Source organism: Gobio gobio (genome assembly GCF_949357685.1).
Source record: "Gobio gobio genome assembly, chromosome: 13".
Classification (NCBI taxonomy): Eukaryota; Metazoa; Chordata; class Actinopteri; order Cypriniformes; family Gobionidae; genus Gobio; species Gobio gobio.
The window spans coordinates 32,049,941-32,066,193 of NC_137106.1; the positions used below are offsets into that span (position 1 = coordinate 32,049,941).

General features: G+C 38.7%; 1 protein-coding gene across 2 annotated transcripts in view; it reads left to right on the forward strand.

The window, feature by feature from the left end:
* The window catches only part of tdp1 (tyrosyl-DNA phosphodiesterase 1), a 65,139-nt gene that overhangs the window by 25,203 nt on the left and 23,683 nt on the right, over window positions 1-16,253 (forward strand). For both annotated transcript variants that reach the window (XM_079832945.1, XM_079832946.1), the window contains exons 11-14: window positions 460-508; window positions 602-668; window positions 1,250-1,357; window positions 3,050-3,152. In XM_079832945.1, the coding sequence (XP_079689071.1) occupies window positions 460-508; window positions 602-668; window positions 1,250-1,357; window positions 3,050-3,152 (327 nt within the window). The remainder of the gene's footprint in view (window positions 1-459; window positions 509-601; window positions 669-1,249; window positions 1,358-3,049; window positions 3,153-16,253) is intronic.

A 16,253-nucleotide genomic window follows, 5' to 3' on the forward strand; every position in this document is an offset into this window, starting at 1 on the left:
AATTATTACAATTTATAATAACTGCTTTCCAATTCAATATGTTTTAAAATGTATTCCAGTCTTCAGGGTCACATGAACCTTCAGAAATCATTCTATGATGATGATTTGCTAAATATTTCTTACTATTATCAATATTGAAATATATGGTGCTGCTTAATTTTTGTGGAAACTATGATCATATTTTACAGTATTTTTTGATTAATAAAAAGTTCAACAGAACAGCAATTTACAACAGAAAGATTTTTTTAAAACAATTTATTTCTTTACTGTCGCATTTGATCAATTGAATATATCCTTGCTGAATATAAGTATGAATTTCTTTCAAGGGAAAAAAAAAAAAAATTCACTCAAACTTTTGAACGGTAGTTTAGATAAATAGATTGATCAATCAATCATTTAACTTGAATAAATATTTAATCATTTAAATACATTTAAAAAAAAATGTAATGTCATTTCTAGGTTTACCCGTCTGTGGATAATGTGAGAACCAGTTTGGAGGGGTATCCAGGTATCATTTGTTCTTTTATTGTTTGAAATAAAGAAAAAAAAATGTTTCCTCACACCTCCACAGTCATTATATGACAACTGACTTTCCCTGCAGCTGGGGGATCTTTACCATACAGCATACAGACGGCACAAAAACAGCTCTGGCTTCACTCGTACTTCCAGTAAGTTTTCCTTCCTCTGTGAAAAAAAAAACACACATTTTGAAAATATACTCATCAATATTCTGCTTAAAATGACCCTTTTAAATGTTACCATAAATATTCTCCTGAAAAGGCTCCTCTGCAACCTCGTTTTATAAACAGCTGCCTTTTCCCAAGAGTTGTCTGACCCTTATATTCCTCCTTAGAAATTTCAATTGGGTTTTTATCCTAACTCTCCCACCATTTTAACACATTATCACCATAAATAAGCTATTTTACTTGTGGCCTCAATTTTGCTAAGTGATCAGAAATGGGCCTATTGCGATTTAGATTCAATCTCAGTCCCCCTCTGGAGTACACACTCTACACTTCTACTCAGTATATTTAAATGAGTCCATGTATTCTGTATTCTTGCCTGAATGCTGAAAGCAATCAGACAGAAAGTTCTCCTCTCCATCTGCACAGTACGCCCTAAAACATCATCTCTCTGCACCTGCAAATAGCGTGGAATGCTTCTTTCGGTGTTCTTGCACTTAGGAAAGATATATCAGCAGGTGTTTCTCCGTTTTCTTTCTCTTCCTCCCTCTCTCTCCCCTAAACAGTGGTTGGCATGCTGATGTTACTGGTAGGAGCAATGCGATGCCCCACATTAAGACCTACATGAGGGTTTCACCAGACTTCACACAGCTGGCCTGGTTCCTTGTCACAAGGTTAGAATTACCAAGTATCTTGCATTGTAAATCAAATTAACTTTTGCCTGTTTGACAGGCCTCATCTGATCAGTTAGAAATGATATTGCTGCCCGGGTCACAACAGGCTGAAGGGCTGTGCCAAGTTTGTTGAATGCAACTTAAAAGCTTAAGCCATAATATTGCAATTCTGAAATTAAACAATGCACTTTTAAATAAATAGGCAGTATAATCTGTATCACTTTCTAATTTGTAGTTTTTGCACATCCTGTTCAACACTTGTTTAATTGAGATTTTTGTTTGCCTTTTTGTTATTTCAAGCAGCTTTAGCTATATGAAATTTCAACTGTTTATCATATATCAGTTCAAATCGCAATTTTGTCACTCATCACCAAATTGCACATCCATGCTTAATCAGAGAGCAGTCTAGAAGGAAAATGAAATACCCAATTTTAGACATAATTGCATCAACACTGAAATCAGTTTACGTGGGGACTCCTTCGATTTTGTCGATGCTGCATACAGTATATGTGATTGTATTAGTCTTTTAAAACAAATCCAAAACATGTCTTTATTGTCTTGTATATGACATGTTAGTGCTGAGCCGGATGAGATTTGCATAATTTCTGCTCTTTTGTTCTTCAGAGAGATGCTCATAGCTGTCTAAATAATGCTCTTAGCAGAAGGGGGCTTGTTTTTCTCTGATCCCTGGCAGATTTGTGTCTTCTGTGCTACATTGATAGTGTTCCACTCAAAGAAGTCCCTTGGGCCCCGTAAATGTATATTTACTCAACATAAGTCTGATATGTTTGTTTATTTAAGATTACATCATCCTATTTCATTGGCCGTTTCTTAGCAGCAAAATCATAACCGCTTTCCTGTTTCTTCAGTCTGGGAGGCTGTATGTTCATTAGTTAGCGCCATGGACTCTGAACCATTAACGAGTTTCCTTGAACCGCTCACGCTTTTACAGATAATCAAAGCCCTGTAGTGCGATCGGTCATTTGAAGTGGTAAAACTTGTCTTGGTGGTGAAGTGGAGTGGATGAGCGCCAGGTGGGCTATAAAACCTAGTGACGTGGCAAAAAAACACTCTTCCCTTTGATTATCTTTCAAATTAGATCCAGGAATAGCATGTTCAGCCTTTGAAAGCTTGTTTTTGGCTATTTTGTCCTAGAAGACCAATAATTGAAGAGAGATTCTGTTTTTTAAATCTATATTTGAAGAAGATACATTTCTGTTAAATCAGCAGGCAAACATTCTTTATTCAAATCTGTTAACATGATGTTCCTGTGGCTGTTGCATTGAAGCCCACAATTTACATCTCAAGCCAGCATGAATGGCCACTGTTCCTGTGGCATTTCTCAAAGTGCTAGCTTTAATCGTGGTTGAAATGCACAGTGAGACTGACGGAGATTGTGAGCAGTGTCTCTAGGTCAGTCGTGTCGGGTCCAGCTATGAGTTATTCATAGTCCTTTTTAAGAAGTTTAATGCTTACTGTGGATGCAAAGCCTTCAGGCACAGCCTGTCATTCTTGAACTTCTAAGTCCAAAATACATTAATTATTCAGTAACTGCAGTCTGAAAAGAGGTGCTCAACAATATCCTTTAGCTTTGACATGTTTAATGCTAACACTTCTAGTTTCGGTGACATTTACATGATATGCTTGACTTTGAAACATGGGTGAAAATTTGTCTGCTGGTATCCTCTACAGTGCCAATTTATCAAAAGCTGCCTGGGGTGCCCTGGAGAAGAACAGCACTCAGATGATGGTTCGCTCCTATGAACTAGGAGTCCTCTACCTACCTTCAGCCTTTGTGAGTATTGTGAATCAAGTAGTACATGACAACTGAGATCTTCATACTTTTTCATTCATCATACCATTGTTTCGGTTTCAAACCTGATCATAGCATGTTCAAAAACCTGTCAATTTCTGACCTGCTGTTGAATTAAATTAAAACCAGCTTCTGATTGTAGCTGGATTTTCTCTAGTTGGTCGAAGATGGTCATTGCTGGTACAAGTTAGTTTAGGTGATTGATCAGTTGGACTATCAGCTAGTGGTGCCAAAGTTGGCCCATTAGAGAACCTCAATCAGCCTTGTTAAGATGGTGACCATAGGCCTAATTTGCAGGGTGGGACATGTCCTGTTAATTTACAGCCCTTTACCGTAAATGTAAAGCTCCTTTTTTTCTCCAGTATATTACCGTAATTGGAAATGAGCTCATTTCATTTAGAAAACTGATTGCTTCAAACATTTTGAGTTTAGAAACTAGTATTTATATGGTGTTAGTACTGTGAATTAATTTCATTTAAGTCCACTGAAAAGGAATATTTAAAAAAAAATATAAAACTGCAAACACTTAATGTGTAATAGTGAAATAATCCAAACATGATCTTTATCAAATCTGTGCCACTCCTTGTTAGTTAGGAATCGCACATGTACCATAAATGCTAAAGTATTCAGCAAAAAGCTTATCACTGCATCAGCAACTACTGAGTTATTGCCTTTAAAGAAAGCAACATGCAGCATAACATCAATGTTTCTCTGCTCATCATTGACTGAAGCACAGGCTCTATTCTCCAGCACAATGGTTACCCTCAAAACTAATGAATTAAACTAACAGATCTCTCCTATATCATCTTGTGCAAAAACACATACAAATACTTCAGTTTAATATGTATTCTCCTTATCAGTTATTGACTTCACACAACTTTTTTTCACATAACTTTCACTAATATTTTATTTAAATCAACTTGTTTCCTTTAGTAAATCTGACTGTTACGTTTTACAGTATATTACAGTTTTTTCCTTGATTTTCCAGTAATATACTGGCATCATGGTTGGCAGTACATAGCTGTTTTTAAATTAATTTACTGTACATTACTGTTTTTATTGATTTTACGGTAATCTACTGGCAGCACGGTTGGCAGTAAATTAAAGCTACACTGTTGAACTTTTTTTTGTTTATTCTTAGCTAAAAACACTTAGTTCTTTCAAAAATATATGTGCTCATTAATGTATATTTACTTCTTTCAAGTAATAAAGTATTCTCGTAAATTTATAATATGCCATTGAAAATACATACGGGTGAGGGGTTCGAATGCGGGTCGCCATGTTGCCCCTCCATCTTGAAAGTATATTAGCTAAAGAGGGACATACCCGTAAATTCAAGCTTCGCCTTTCGCGTTTTAACACTCGATGGCACCGTGTCGAATGTGGACGAGGTCGAACTGGAAGCCATGTTAATCTTGGACTAAATCGGCCACCGTAGGAGTTAAAACGAAATCAGAATTGAGAGGAACAGAAATTTAATATTCACTGGATGGTCATATACCTTTTCACCGCTAGATGGGGGAAAATATCACACAGTGTAGCTATAATGTTTTTCTACAGTTTGGTCCCGTTAATTAATTTACAGTGGATTACTGTTAAATTACGTTTCACTCAGGTTTTTTTTATCTTACACATTTAACCCTTTTAACCCCACAGCAAAATCTTCAGTTTTAAATTAAGTGTGTTTGAGTAACACTGCATGAAGCAGTGTTGAAGTCATTAAGTGATTAATTAAGTGATAATTGCTATTAACAAGCAGAATCACTGAAGGACAGAAACACAAGAACTAGAACTGACTTCAGCCACAGCCTTAGATAAAATCAACTGAAGATAAAATAAGACATTAAATCTCTGAAGATCTCAGCAAAGGAGGATTAAACAACTCCACAAACATGATTCTTGATGTTAACAGCAGGTGTTCATCAGTGTATGAATTCACTCATTTGTTTTCATTCACTTTCTCAAGTGGACTATTAATGAACTAATGTAGCCCAGGTGAAAAATATGTACTATTAAATGTATTACAAATGTACTAGAGTGTATTTTTAGTACAATACAAATATACTATAATGCATTTTTAATACATTTAATTAGTACGTCTTTTTCACCTGGGAGGGAATATTGAATGAGGTTATAGTGTGTGATTTGGGACACAGCATCTGGTGTCGACTTTAAGCGCTGTTAATTTACAGTATATTCATGTAAGCTATTTTCTCAAGAACGACAAATATTACCCACAATACAATATATTACTGTTTTAATGGAAAACAGTATGTTACTGTCGAAATTTGGCCCTTTTTTTCAGCAGTTTTTTTACAGTACCTAATTCAAATAAAAATCATGGAATTCACTGTGAGAACTATGTTAACTATAACCAGAATGAGTGACTTTCTAGTCATGTTGCAAAATCAAGTCAAGTTGGTCAAGTCAACCACTTTTTTTAACGCATAACCACCACATTTTTTCGAGCAGGGTGTTCGTTTAATAGAGTAATTATGATCTCCAGTAAAACCCCAAGAGAATGAACTCCATTAATGCTCAACGGAGACAATAAGAAATCTGTACAGTCTCTGAACATACTTTTTTTAATTACTCTCTGTGTAAATACTGTAGATAATGTCTTGGAGTACTTCTCTCATTTCTCCATATGTAGAGAGAGAGGGCTTTTGTGTAGCGCTCACATACTTGCAGGGTAATTTGTCCTTGTTGTCTGGGTAGGTCTTAGAATTACTTCAAAAGTTGCCTAGCAACAGTATGGTTCAGTTCTCTTGCTGTGGAAAAAAGAGGGGGGGGGCACGAGTTTGAAAGAGGATAGCAAAAGGTTGTGCTCTCTTATTCAAAAGAGATGTGTTGTGTCTTTCTTTTTTTTGTTATGTGGCCTGAAACCTCTTTGTTTTAGTTGAACATTTTTATGTCATGGTTAGTTCTTGCTAGAGGTCTTTTTTTAGTAACTTACAAACATCAAGCTCTTTTTGTTATATTATAATGGACCCATTATTAGCTTTTTTTTTTAGGTTGTCAAATATTTTTTTCTTAGCATGTTTTAGGACATTATATTTGCATTTAATACACAATCCTACTTGGTTGCTTGCTTAAGTTACAAATTAGGCTGCATGTTGACTATAAGTTATTTTTACAACTGTAGAGGTCATGCTCCATAATTTTCATAATGAGTCACGTTTTTTTGTTTGCCACAGTGTGGTGCTTTAATTAAAGTTATCTTGTTTAAGAAAGTCTGGGATCAGACTGTTTAAGATCTTTGCATTGCATTTTGTTTTTGTCTTGACAAAACACCTTTGACATCAAGTACATGTTCTCAGTATCTCTTTGTCTCTTTTGTCATGCTGTGTTGACATACACCCTGTCCTAAATACAATATTTCTTTTTGTCCATTTTTTTCTGATTTAGTATCCATGTATATTGCTACATTAATATAGTTCGTCCAAGCAGTCAAGGCCATTACAGACATTTTAAAGAAAATGAATGCTCAGGATAACTGAACTAAGATTGAAAAGAACTTGCATGCACTTCTGGTAGGCTTATAAGTGCAGAAATAGTTTTTCACTTGTATCTCCATGTACATATATACCTCGATCAGGTATAACATTATGACCTAATATTGTGTTGGTCCCCCTTTTGCTGTCAAAACAGCCCTGACCCGTAGAGCCATGGACGCCACTAGACCCCTGAAGGTGTGCTGTGGTATCTGGCACCAAGATGTTAGCAGCAGATCCTTTAAGTCCTGTAAGTTTCAAGGTGGGGTCTCCATGGATCAGACTTGTTTGTTTAGCACATCCTACAGATGCTCGATTGGATTGAGATCTGGGGTCCGTTATTTGTACGTCGCTAACTCAGTTAGCTGGATTTGATTGTTGACAATTTGGCATGATCTTGGATTGTTTGATCGTGAGCAGGCTTATTTCATGTAAACAGGATTAGATTGTATCTTGAGGTTTTACTTAAAATCTGTCCCAGCCACTGCTACTTTATTACAAGAGTTCATTACTGAACCAGGGGCAATAATAATTTTAAATAATAATAATAATAATATAAAAATGTATTTGAAAATAATATTATAATGTTGTGTAAAAGGTGTATAATACTATAGACACAGCCACTTGATTGAGAGATTTATTTGTGATGGAATAATTACGTTATAATATAATTGGAGTCTTACACGCATGTTGTACAGTTACTCTGAGCCATGCATTAATTTGAGTGGTGACAGATATTATGGGATGACTTGATGCAGCACAAGAGATGCAGATACTTGATCTTGACCCTTAAGAAACTTTAATTGATGATGTCATGTAACAAATCTGCTTCAAATTGACTTAAAAATGTAATGAATTGCTAATTACAACATTGAAATAAAAATGTAAAGGGTGTACAAATACTATAAAATCCTGAATCGTAATTGGGAATCATGTTTAAAAAAAAACATTTATCTATTATAACTTTCATGTTGGTTTGGTCATTTGGCTGTTTCCTTATAAAGGTGGGGGTTTTTATGTAATTTGTCAAGTTTTTTGCCAGGTGGCTTTTTTAGTTTTAGGCATGATGTCATTACATTGTCTTGACGCCAGCCAATCGCTGCTTTACTGATCGTGGTTTCGAGTATCGATGCATCTGCCCTCTTCAGGGAACACAAGAACGCGCAGTAATCTTAGATAATTTAATCCAGATATTTAAATCCAATCCGCAAATTAATTTGAAGAACCAAATTAGCTAGAGATCAGTTATCACGATTAAAAGATCTGGGATCTGTCAAATCATCTCAGATGTATTAAGCGAGGTACGAAGAACGGACCCTTGGGGAATTTAGAGGCCAAGTCAACACCTCAAACTCGTTGTTGTGCTCCTTAAACCATTCCTGAAACATTTTTTCTTTGTGGCAGGGCGCATTATCCTGCTGAAAGAGGCCACAGCCACCAGGGAATACTGTTTACATGAAAGGGTGTACATGGTCTGCAACAATGCTTAGGTAGGCGGTACGTGTCAAAGTAACATCCACATGCATGGCAGGACCCAAGTAGGGACGTACCAGAATATTCGCTCGATGGGTTGGTACTCGATTTAAAATTTTGGGATTCAAATATTCCTTTTTTTTCCTTCCCTTCCACACACCTGGAATCCCCCTTCGAAAAGGTTCCCATTCGCAATAGGAATCCAACTTCATTATACTCATCTGTTTGAACACAACACACGGGCCAGCATTAGCTCCCCACGTGCATCAATGAGCCTTGGACGTGCTTGACCCTGTCGCCGGTCCACCACTGTTCCTTCCTTGGACCACTACAAACTGCAAACTGTTGGATGAGTTCAACTTTTATTCTGTGGTTAAAAAAAAAACAACCCCTGTTAATATTCCAGGTTAAGCACTGATCTAATTGGAAATGTAGCTACTCTTTGTCATCCTCTTGAACCACAATTAGCTGCTTGTTTTTGCAAGTGCAAACAAGATGTGTGCGAGCTGTTCCTATCATGATGCTGATGATCAAATGTGCAACCCATTTGAATTCTATTTTAGTTTAAAATGCTATGGAGAAAGTCAAACATGATCTAAAACGGATGTGCAAACAAAAGGGGAAAACATCACCCTGCTGCACCAACATAAATTAGAAAGTTTAAGTTAGTAACTACTTTTTCATAAGGCCAAGTACATGTTAGAATCAAGAACTTTAAAGTATTTACCTTCTTGAATTATTGGCTAAACAATTGTGAAATGTGTTCTGCTTGACAGATGACAGTTATTCTGAAAACCTGGCTTTCAGATATTCCAAGAGGTGACAGGAAATTAACAATTTCAGTATAAGAATTTTTTTAAGTAAAGTTAGTTTGACTTTCCATGTCACTTTGTGATTAAGTGATCGTTAACTAGGCTATTACTGGAAGTAAGTAGTGAGAAATGTGATGTTTTTGTTAGTGCTACAACAATTAAGAATGTTTAGACTCTGTCAATATGTCTGCCTATTGCTGATTGAGCAGAGATGCAGATAAATCACTCAATTATTAACACCCTTGTGTTACTCCAGACTGCATTAACCTCAATGTCTCTGCTCAAGACACATTTATCAGTTACACAAGCACAGTTTATCAGTGTTATTTGTGACGGCTGAGACTCAACTAGAAGTTTAAAGGTTATAATGGACTTGTTTTTGGGGACTAATATTTTGTATTTTTCTCAAATAAAAAATAGTCTTCATGGCCTTAAGAGGGCTACATATTGACTTGTTTGGGATTGTTTTGTCTCAGTATATCTACAGTATGATACTGGTCTTGATACTAATCAGGCTAAAGTGGTCTTTAGAAAGAGGGACTTTAGAGTAAAGCCATTTATTATATGAAATTCATCTTATGGTTGTGCAGATAGATATCACACAAGTAGTCGTGCGATATTGCTCTATATAGAGCCATATCGCATGACTATGACTCAAGTGTGATATTGCGTTCATGCAATAGTTCGACTGTACAAGTGTAGTGAAACAAGAAACTACTAGAAACAAGAGTGTCTTTAAAAAAAATCCTTTCGCCACAGATTCAGATCTCAAGTTGACAATTTAACAGTTGATCCCAAACCTCTGTTACTAATTCTTAAATGTCACTTTAGAGTATTATGAAAGAATGTGCGTTACCTGCATTTATATTCTTTAGGTCAATCTATATCACAAAACCAGTTTGAATGTCCGCTGAGGAATGAGGAAATCTTTGTCCTTTTAACAGTTAAGGTGATTTCTCATAACTGCATTAGTCAATTAATTTGTAAGTTGCGCCTTTATAAGGTTTTGTTTAAAGTAAAAACAACTTTGTTTCAGTTCCTTTCAATATAAAAGTCTAAAGCTACTTACTCATTAATAAAGACAGTCTTTGCAGCCATCTAATGGCGCAAGAATGTAACTTTCACTGAAGTCGAAATCACAATCACTAATGGACTTTCTCTCAATACCATATACGGCATGTTATTTATATTATTTATTGAAAAATTATATTTAATAAACAACATTAACCATTATAAAAGAAGTTTGTACGAAAGGAAATAAACACAAGCAAACAGTTCAGTCAAAAGTACAAAAACTTTGCCTTTAGCCAAATTGATTTGCTCTGGAACAAGTAATAGGTTAATAGGACCAAAGATTGCCCAATTGATATACCCAAAATTAATTATACTTCATGTTTAAACGCTATCCCGATGGAGTGGCCGAAATAAAGCTGTTTTAGCGGGTACATGGAGCTCAATCTCAGAAAACGCCTAAACAAATAGTCAAATAGACACTGTTACTTGCATATTTGAGGTCTAAATAACTACATTCTTGCCTAAAAAAACTCTTAAAACTACATTCTTTGACACAACAACAGTAGTATTTGTAAAATTATGGATGGATTTGCTTGTCTGCCATACACTCCCTGTGAGAAATGCTGCAAGCGGAGTGATTCAAATGGTGAAATGGCTCCCATGGTGTTATTGGAAAAGACTCTCGGGCCAATCAGATTCGAAAACTAGAATGAACTGTTGTATAATATAATATCATATAATATAAAAAGCTTAGATTGATTAGCTTACTCCTTATTGAAAATGTTTTAAAACAATTAGGCCTAGTGCTATTATGCAGTTAATTATATAAGTAAGCAGAGGCTGTGCGTGAATAAAAACCTTCCTTCCAAAATTATGTAATATTTCAGAGCAATGCAATAATCAGTCATCAATGAATGTTCAGAGCAGCTTTATTTCAAACACAGACTTTTAAAAACACTTGTTTAATACTAAATACTTCTCTCTTTTTTTCAATAACGTGTGGGCCACAAGAGAAATACATTGAGACGGTCATATATCCTTATCAGCATACAATGAAGTAGATTCTTCTCTTGAGAGAATGTGCCGTTAATGCAGCATCATATGCTGAAGGCTCTGTCAGTTTATACTTTCACTTTCTGTAGTAAATAATTGACTAGCACTGGGTCCGAAAATTAGTACTGTCTGATTAGGTACTACATTTGAATTTGAATTTACTTCCTGACCATTAAAAAAGTACACTTGTATGAATATGCGTAGTATGAATGAAATTCGGACGTACTATATCTGCCATGATGTTACTGTCACATGACCTACCAGCGTCAGTTATGTCGCTTTACGAAAAAGCAGTAGGCTTAGACATGGCATTTTCCTTATGAAATACCAATCTATCTGCCATATGACCCTTCCACAATAAGAGCAAAATGGCTTTTGCGTGGTCGCAAACTCACTTGTATTATCTGCTGCTTACTTGGCTAAAAGGGTCAAATTCATTACAAAACAAGCTTATCAAGGTGAAAACTAGACTTCTGTACAAAAGTATATTTATGAGTAAAAATAAACTCTTCGGCTAAAACAGAAGCTTTGTCCACTGAAATCCCCTTCGGTTCATTAAAGAAGGTTGTCAGAGCATCAGGGAGGTCTAAGCTGAGCAAAGTTAGTAACACCTTGAGGTACACATCGACGATCAAATAGGCTCCCTTTCAAATGTAAACTCTACATAGGTTTGCTCCTCAGCATTCTTGAAACCTCAATTTTCACAAAGTTCCAGTTCAAAAGTGCCATTACACGCTGAGATCTCAACACCTGATTCTCTAGGCAAATCAAGCTGACCAGACTGAATTAAAGTACAGCCTGCAAAATCTTTAAAGCAGCATCACTAGAGAATCCTTTTTGATCTAGTTGTCTCATGGCAGTTGAGGCTACTGCAAACAATCACTATTTCTTAAATTCGCTAATTGTTGAAGCCCAGTGTTTCTACAGCTATTAAACTGTTCTAATGAAGGAGTCTGAACAACCTTCTCCATCTCAAATTTCCCCTGACAAAGCAAAGGTACTAACAAAAAGTATTAACAAAGCCTACTGTAAAATACAATTAGGCAAATCCAGGAACTCTACCCCATAAACCAAACAAAACCCATGGCCAAACAAAAAGTGATTACACAAAAGAATGGCAAAGACAAGTGGTCAAATAAAGAAGCACCAGTCAAACTGCCAAAACAAACCAAATGCAACAACAACAACAAAAAAAATGCTACAAAAAAAAACACAAGTAGCAATGCAAAATTACAAAGCAAGCTACAGGAAACAAAAGCATATATAAAAGCATTTAGTTAAATCAAGCTACAAGAACTAAAGTAGCATTGCAAAAAAGGCAGTTCAGATCGATCCCGGACAAGCCCCCAATTTATGTTACGACCCAAAATAGGGATCAACATAAAGAGCCATTCAGGAAGGTAGCAAAACAAAACAAAAAATTTGCAAAGGCCAGGGCAATAAAAAATATAAACTTGATTGGCAACAGAAAGTAACAAAAACAAACAAAGATATAAACATACAAAAACGTAAAATAAGGACTGGTGAGCTAACTAATCTAAACTACAACTACAACACAAGTTAATGCTTTCCTCCCGAGAAACACAATATACACAAAAGAATCTTCCGGGTCAGCTTACTTACCTATGCTTTCCCTCTAATCTAATATAACTAAACAAACGAAACTCACCATCCTGTACAAAGAAAAAACAAAATAAAACTCCAAAACCACAAACAACAGGTTTCCTGAGGTAGGCCAAAAATTGAAGTGCCACCAGCAGCTCTTAAATAGGCAGAGGCCTCAGGTATTAGGAAAAAATCACGCTCCGCCCCCATCCAATTGGCAACTACACTCAGAAAGAAAAGAGAAAACAAGAGAAAGAGCAGGGGCTCATAACAACTGCCATTCATAAATATTCTCCCGTAGCCTCATGGGATAGTAAAGTACATACTATACAGTTAGGGAAGCATTTGATTTTAGAGTTTTTGTTGAGTTTAATGCTTCTTCACTGGCATAGCTCTTGCGCAAAGGTTGCACATTACTTGTGTTATCCACTGGCTCGCCTTCATGGATTAAAATTTTAAATATTTCCAGTATTGTGATGTGACAATTTTCTTTATCATCAACTCCATCATTGCTTGCAAAATGATAGGCAACCATTCACATTTCATGCATGTTATTTTCCATGATAATTAAAGTAAATAAATAATTCAATAGATTACTACATAAACAAGTAAATTAATGATCAAATGAATTAAAAGTAAAAAAGACCCCCCACCCCCATCTCACATGCTGGCAATTTAACTATGAGGAGTATCGTCCAACACTAATTCATCTCAATGGTTAACAGTCCTTAGTCCTAAAAGTTGTAAAAAGCTTGCTAACCTTTCCCAAATGCCTTCCATATTCAGAATGACCTGTATCCCATTTTTACAGTGAGATTCTAGGTCGCTTCCTCTTTTTGTTCACAAATAGCAGGACAGTGCTAACTGCACCTGCTGCATTTCTCTGGGCTTTGTGAAAGCTGTAGCTGTCTGAGTCTGGGTGATATATTCCCCACTGCCCTTTAAATCTATCCGGCCCCCTCCATCTTCATGCCCACCACACAAATGAGAGTTAAGCTTCCCTCAGAACAGCCCTACTCCCCTCTGACTTTTTCCATAGAAAACAGAATGAGTAAATGCACACATTCTCATTCTCACATTTGTGATGTGTTATCTCTATTATCTGAGTTTATGTGAGTCATGTCATATCTTAAGGTCTATTCAGATGGGGTTACAATAAATGGGTTTGGGCTTTATTCTTTTTCTTTTTTCCCCAGCCTTTTTTGTGGGGGCAGGGTGGGGGTGGGGGGTAATGCACTGGTTCTTTCATTTTTATTCAACATTTTCTAGAAAAGTTGTGCTATTGCCAGATTACTTAGAAAGGATAGTTCACCCAAAAATTACTCATCCTCATGTCGTTCCAAACCCGTAAGCAGAGATGGGCAGTCGAGTCGCACTCAAGTCGCATTTTATGAGACTTCAGACTTGACTCGGGACTCGACCTGAAATGACTTGTGAATATTTTAAAACCAACTCAAGTCTTTAATCCTTGACAAATAAATAGCTTTATTTGAATGTTATAATATCTGCTTCACATGTACATGTATTTATTATGTCTATGTACGTGACGTGGTTGATCGGACCTTTGTTATAGTATTTGATTACGGATGTCTGTGTAATGCGCATAAACTCAGAAATATCATAAGAGCAGGCACGTGCAGAGGGGGGGGCTTTGTGTGCTCGAGCCCCTGCCCTTTTTCAAAATGATTCAAAAGTGCCCCTCTCAGACAGATATCAATGATAATATCGTGGTCAATAAAACTAAATAAATGTGATTATTATAACATGACAATGTATACAATAGTAACGAACGGCTCAAAAGTCGGACAATTTCTGTTGAGGCGTTGTCATAACGCGTTGCTATGGGTTGCGTGCGTTTTGATTGACAGCTGATTTTCCACTGTTCGGAAACGGCTCTCGAGCCAAATATGGTCCTTTCAGAGAGTGTGTGGCCTCACGGGAAAAAAGTAAACCAAAAATTTTTTTTTCATCCATAATCAGAGCTAATGTGTTGATTTAATTACAAAGCTATATATTAGCTATATATTGTGGCAGGGTGAAGAATCACGCAACACAGTGCTAGGTGAAAAGCCCCCGGAGGGTGGGTTTATTGTGAGCAGGTGAACAAACAGTGAGGTGAAGTCTTTGGTGCGCGGTGCTTCCTTCTTCCCGGTGGTGCAGTGGTGACTCGCGGTGACGTCAGAGGGTCTGGGTGGCCGGAGTGTCACAGGCTGCTGTCTGAGAGAGAGAGAAAGGTTAGTGCGCTGCTTCATGGAGTGTTCGTGCTCAGCCTGGTGTTCCCATGTGCGGTGCTTTATGTGGTGTGGTGATCGCCTGCAGCTGTGCCAATCCGGCCCGTGCTGAGTGCTGGCAGGTGATCGTTGTTCGTTGCCAGGGCGACGCTGACGAGAGCTCGGGAGACTTGTCACACTCCCCCCCCCTAAGCGTCGCTCTGGTCCTGTAACGATAGTTAGACACACACATTGGGGAACATAGGGGTGGGCGGGGAGTGCGCCCTGACAGACCTGCGTAAGCTGACCACAGCCTGGAGAGTCCGTCCGCGTTGGAGTTGGCCGTCCCGGCCCGATGTACCACCGTAAAGTGGAAGTACTGGAGCGCCAGGAACCACCGCGTCACCCTGGCGTTGGTGTCCTTGGCTCGGGCCATCCACTGCAGCGGGGCGTGGTCGGTCATCAGGGTGAAGCGGCGTCCCAGCAGGTAGTAGCGGAGCTCCAGGACTGCCCACTTTATGGCCAGGGCTTCCTTCTCCACCGCCGCATACCTGGTTTCGGCTGGGGTCAGCTTACGGCTGATGTACGTGACCGGATGCTCTTCACCTTCGCGGACCTGGGAAAGGACCGCCCCCAGGCCCGTGTCCGAGGCATCCGTCTGCAGCAGGAAGGGGCAGTTGAAGTCGGGCGCCCGCAAGACCGGCTCCGTGGTCAGGGTGGTCTTGATCCTCCGGAAGGTCCTGTCCAGGCTGCTGTCCCACTGCACCTTCTCCGGCTACCCCTTCCTGGTCAGGTCTGTCAGGGGAGATGCTAGGGTAGAGAAGTCGGGGATAAAACAGCGATAGTACCCCGCCAACCCCAAAAAGGCTCGTACCTGGGTTTTGGTCTCCGGGCGGGGCGTCGACAGGATGGCGTCTATCTTCTTCTGCTGGGGCTGGATCAGTCCTCTACCCACCCGGAAACCCAGGTACTGAGCCTCGGCGAGGGCGAGATGGCATTTCCGGGGGTTGGCGGTTAGCCCAGCCCGCCGGAGTTCCAGGAGCACCCTCCGCAACCGCTCCAGGTGGTCCTGCCAGGTCTCGGAGTGGATGACTACGTCGTCGAGGTATGCTGCCGCGTACGCTTGGTGGGGACGTAGAAGAATGTCCATCATCCTCTGGAACGTAGCGGGGGCCCCGTGCAGGCCGAAGGGGAGGACTCGGTATTGCCAGTGCCCACTGGGTGATGAGAATGCCGTCTTCTCCTTGGCGGAGTCGGTGAGGGGAACTTGCCAGTAACCTTTCGTTAGGTCGAGCGTCGAAATATACCGAGCCCTCCCCAGGCGCTCCAGCAGCTCGTCCACTCGGGGCATCGGGTAGCCATCGAACTCCGAGACCTCGTTGAGCCGGCGAAAGTCATTACAGAAGCGGAGGGTGCCATCCG